The sequence below is a fragment of the Cololabis saira genome, chromosome 14, assembly GCF_033807715.1.
Source record: "Cololabis saira isolate AMF1-May2022 chromosome 14, fColSai1.1, whole genome shotgun sequence".
Classification (NCBI taxonomy): Eukaryota; Metazoa; Chordata; class Actinopteri; order Beloniformes; family Belonidae; genus Cololabis; species Cololabis saira.
In genome coordinates, this window is record NC_084600.1 from 22,493,789 (window position 1) to 22,499,096 (window position 5,308).

A 5,308-nucleotide genomic window follows, 5' to 3' on the forward strand; every position below is an offset into this window, starting at 1 on the left:
TGCACTGTTGGTTCGTCTCTCATGTGCTTAATTTATATCAGATGGCTCTAAGGTCACTGTGCCCAGACGCTGCCTGCTTAGCCGAGCTCATTCCTTCAGACTACAGCTCCATTGCAGTCAACTTCACAAGCTTTTCCCCTCTGCATCTCTCTGCTCTTGCATTTGCTTCTCCTGTGCACAGTTGGCGGTTTGCACAATTGCGTTGATTGTACTCAAAGCGTGCTTCTGTGTGATCAGCAGTTTGTCTGTTTTTGCCAATCCAGCCAGAGTTAAAAAAAAAAACCTTTCTAAGCAGCTGTCTCTCACTGAATTGTGGAAGCCATTTCCCTGGCTTACTGAAGCAGGGGTCTTCTTTGTTCTTGTGTTTATAAGGGCCCAGTCAGCCCAGCCAGGGGTGGCAACATCACGGGCTCTGTCTAAGAAAGTTTCTCTGGGTGATATTTGTGCTGCACCCAGCTGGTCGTCACAGCACACGTTTGGTTCTATCAATTGGATGTGACGGCCCCTTCTGTGTCTCACTCTGATCTCTGCTGGATGTGTTCAGCTCTGAGGTGCAGGGGTTGACCTCGGTTCTCCGGCTGCCCTGCGGGTGTGTATATATGTTCTATACTGCATCTGCTGTACCAAGAGAATCGACTGAAAGGGAACATGATGTTTTTAACTTGTTCCCTGAATGACGGAAACAAGGTACAGCAGCTGACTGCCCCACATACCAGCTGGTTTCAGAGATGAGCGTCTATCCAGGGGCAATATTAAAAACTGACCTACAGGATGACCGGGATGATGGATGAATTCAAGTACAGAGCGACCCATCCCAACCATCATCACTCGTGATTAGAGGTTTCTTCAGTCGGGACACACAAGACCGTGACATCACACTACATGTGTTCTATCTGACTTCCTGTCTTTGAGGGAAGAGATGTTATTGACATTATAGACAGGAGATGCTGTTGAATGACCCTGAAGGATGTTCACACCAGACATCCAACAAATGTGTCTGAATTGAGCCCATTTTAGAGGAATTATTCTCTGATCCAAAGATGCAGGCAAAGCTTGATTGAAGTCCGTATTTCCTCAATAGGTTTGACCAGCTAGTGGCTCCAAAGGTTCCCTCTTTCTTCCAGCAGCACTGTGAAAGTTTAATAGATGTATTCAGCAAGTGTTTGTCCCTAGATGAAGATTAAATCACGTTTTCTGAAAATGTATGCAGAAAACCAGTTATTTACAAGGGGTTTAAGTACTTTCTCTTGTCACTTTTTATTCACCGTAGAACAAGTAGAAGTGTAATTATTGTGTTTTTGATGCCAGCTCTCTGCCTGTGCTCGTCTCTCGTAGGCCTCTTTGCACCTCCATGTGTCTTCAGTGCAATCAGATGAACTACTGCATAGCAAACACTCCCACCCCCTCGACTCCAATCAGACCTCAGATGTACTCAGGTAAACACCAGAACACACTCCGCCTCAAGCCAGGCACACAGATAATTATCATCACCCTCCTGTTTGCATGCGGGCTTTTGCATTGATAGAATTGATTTTAGTATTTTTTTTAACAGATGTGTGTGTGTGTGTCTGAACAGATTTGTGCTGGAGCAGTACAACGCCCTCTCCTGGCTAACGTGTGACCCGGCCACGCAGGACCGACGATCGTGTCTGCCCATTCACTTTGTGGTGCTCAACCAGATGTACAACTTCATCATGAATATGTTGTAACCATCAGCCTGTTACGAGAGGGGTGTAGGGGAAACATTTCACAGAAGAGCAAAGTGACCGCTCCAAACGGGGCTCCATCAAGACAAATGAAAGAAACGGAGTACAGAGCTGGATCCTGTACCGGATGGGATCAGGCGGCTGGGAAAAGCCGTTTCACTGTGGCTGTTACTGGTTGACACAGGCCTGTCTCTGTCGTTTAAAGACATTCATGTAGTAACAAGGGAATAAAGAAGAAGCTGAGCTGCAAATAGTGAACGTGAAAGAATGACATATTGTCATGGTATGTAGCATGGCAGTACAGTAACTGGTCATTCTGTATCAGAGAGTATCTGTAAAGTTATTGGAGGAAAAGGGACATATTTGATCTTGGAAAAAACTCAGAAATGGATCCTTGGTTTTAAGACATAAAATTCCTTTTTAATGCTTTGGATAAAGTGATATCCAACGGAAATGCCTGCATCTATCTTATTTATTGTAAGTTTTTAAATGTATAATTTGTCTTATTTCTTACCTTCTTTTATATATATATAAAAAATGAAGGTTTATATCACCTTCCTGCTTTAAAGCAATTGGTCTAAGATATATGTAATCGTCTTAATAATATAAAACAACCAGGAAAAATCCCACAAAAATGAAATAAAGTCCCAGTAGGTTGTTTTTAGAGTATTATTTTTTGTAATGGAGACAGAATATTTGTATTGTTGCAATGTACAGAAGAGTGCAGAATTATGTTCCATGCCTTCAAGCATGATGGACTTGCAGCAAAGCTGTAGCTACAGAGGATTTGTACAGCAATGAACTTCACTGTGTTTAAATAAAGAGGTACATTGTTGTATATAGTATTTTATACCACACATTTAGACACAAAAACCAAATGGCAATATATATAAATAAATATATATATATGAATGCCATGCCAGCAGTTGGTGGTGTGGGTTCTGTTTTAGGAATAAAGTGCGTCAACCTATTTTCCCTGTGTTTGTGGTTATTGCTATCGGGAGGGAGACCATGATGTGCAATTGGACCAGGACACCAAAGGAGGAGCTGTTGACAACTCTTAAAGTAGCTAAACTCAGGTTCTTTACCTTTTTATTCTGTTTATAAGGATGATGACAGCTGGAGTATGAACACAGTGTTAATAGCAAACATGCAGTGTCCCTTAGTTCACTGCTGAGGTCTTGCTGTTCAGGCACTGCTTGTTGTTTATTGATACATTCAAAACAATCCCATTTTACTTCAGTGTGAAAGTAAATGTGTGGTGTCAATGAGCGTTAACCAGCTAAGGATGGTTGCCTATCGGATATGCTGCTGATGTTTGTTCAATGAGGAATATGTGCCAGCTGGGTTTCTCCTCTTTGAGTAAGACAAACCTTTGACATTGATTTTTATCTTGAATTTTTTTGCCAATATGTGTTGGCCTGAAAATTTTGAACATCAAAATGTATTTTGTCCTTTGAGTGTAGATAAATACATTCAAAATTAATAAACATCTGAAAGTGTATTTTCCCATGTTTTCTTGTTTTTGGAAAATCTTGGTTTCCAGTATTTATCTGGCAATACTGTAATTCATCCACAAATAGGAAAGTCATTGAAATAACTAAGTCAGTTGTGAACTGCAGAGTTGCTCCAGGGTCATGTAGCTGTGGGCAGTTCATTCTACTGACTTTTTCTGCATTTCCTCTTGCTGTCAGCAGCTTCTGAATAAACAGGCCCACCTCTGTCCTCTTACTTTTTATCAGCAACTGCTGACAGTGTGCTTGGAAAACAAATCAATTTGTATGTTGCCTCATGTTGGACTAAATAGGTAAATGTCTTTAACACCGACAAGTAAGTTCTAAATAAAATCGGCACAGATGAGATAGCAGCCGTTCAAAGAACCCTTGATCGAACATATCGAGGTTAAATTAAAATTGATTTATTATCTTTCTGTAATCAACATTTTGCTCTTTAAGCACTAAGAAATCACACACCTGCCTGGCTGTCATGTAAATGATTTATGCTGAAATACTTGAGATGTTGCCTTTATTTCTCAACAAATTGACAGTATGCTATTTAGGTGATGATGACATTCTCAGAGATGAAGTACTACAGCTCCCTTTTAGCCATGTTTTTACAGCTCTGTTGATTGCAGCTGGTTCAAGGGGTGGAGTCTTGTTGTCTGTGAGCAGCCTATCTTTTATAATAGGTGTTCCGACATGTTTTACAACCTTCAACCACAGCAGTCTGCAATTAACAGCACAACAAAGCATATTCTCTTTCAAATACAAATGACTATTCTCTAACCGTGTGCCCACACAGCAGTGTTGCATTAACGCTCAATGGGTGGTGCATGTGATGTGTCTATCATAGCATAAATCATCTAGGTGATTGAACTCCTCTCCTCTAAAGGATGTCTATCTTTAAAAATGGGTGTTACAACCCGCTTTACAAACTTCAGAAGTATAGAAAAGAGTGCCTTTGAAGCCTCTTAAAAAAATATATATTCTTGCTACAGAATAAGTCCTGTACTTTGAAACGTGTACAATCTTTGGGTAGCTGCAATTTGATTGCCTGATGCTCGCAATGAATAACAAGTCAAAAATTCCCCAATTTTTTTTGATGAAAGCAACGCTCAACCGTGCTAACCAAAAGTAGCAAACAACATCAAAGTATATTTTATTTTAATCTCTTTCTGAAACGCCGATGCTATTTGCATTAAAATGCCTTACTGTTTTTGTTATTAATTGTATTTATGTTTACCTTATCATTTGTGTGTCTCTTGTTCATGATACCTCCCAAAATATGTTCTATTTACTTATATTGTATTGTATTTCCTCCACAAGCAGTTTGTATAAATGTGTGTTTTTGTTTATAAATTGTGTTCAATAAAAAAAAAAAACAAGTAGCAAACTTGATGAGAGATAGCCATTGGCTATGCCGACTGCCAACCAAAAGATTACGCCCCTAATTAAGGCAAGGCAAGTTTATTTGTATAGCACAATTCAACACAAGGTAATTCAAAGTGCTTTACGTCAACATTAAACGCAGCAAGATATAATTAAACAGTAAATAACAGATACAATTAAATAAAATGATAAGAAAAGAAAAGCACAAGTTGTTTAAAAGTAAGGGGGCAGTAGAGTAATTAATTCACTGGAGCCACTGGCGGTCGACTCGCTTTTGGGGGCAGCCCCTAGTGGTTGGTGGATGAACTGCACATGTTTCTTATTTCCCCCATCAACACAAACTTGGAAGTTCAAATTTGGCCCAAAACAAAGTGCCTGGTTTTCTTAAATAGGAGTGTTTGCTATTATTATAGTCACTCAAGACACTAAAAACAGTTTCAAATTCATAATATGTCCCCATTATTATTAATAATAACTGGTAAGCAGTTGGACTTGAACGTATTGCCTGGATTGATCTATTCGTGTGTATGTTTTCTATTTTCCACCATTAACACTGTCTACATGTGAACTTTTAATGCTGATTTATAGTTCCGCGTCACACCAACGCAGAGCTACGGCGTAGGGTACGCGGCGACGTGCACGGACGGTGCGCGTCGCCGCGTACCCGACGGCGTAGTCTCTGCGTCGATTTAACGCAGAACCATAACTGTGTCC

General features: G+C 40.1%; 1 protein-coding gene across 1 annotated transcript in view; it reads left to right on the plus strand.

The window, feature by feature from the left end:
• The window catches only part of med13a (mediator complex subunit 13a), a 78,682-nt gene extending 76,006 nt beyond the window's left edge, over nt 1-2,676 (plus strand). The window contains exons 30-31 of the mRNA XM_061740168.1: nt 1,336-1,436; nt 1,577-2,676. Of these exons, the coding sequence (XP_061596152.1) occupies nt 1,336-1,436; nt 1,577-1,709 (234 nt within the window). The 3' untranslated portion in view covers nt 1,710-2,676. The remainder of the gene's footprint in view (nt 1-1,335; nt 1,437-1,576) is intronic.
• Nucleotides 2,677-5,308: the final 2,632 nt, after the last annotated feature.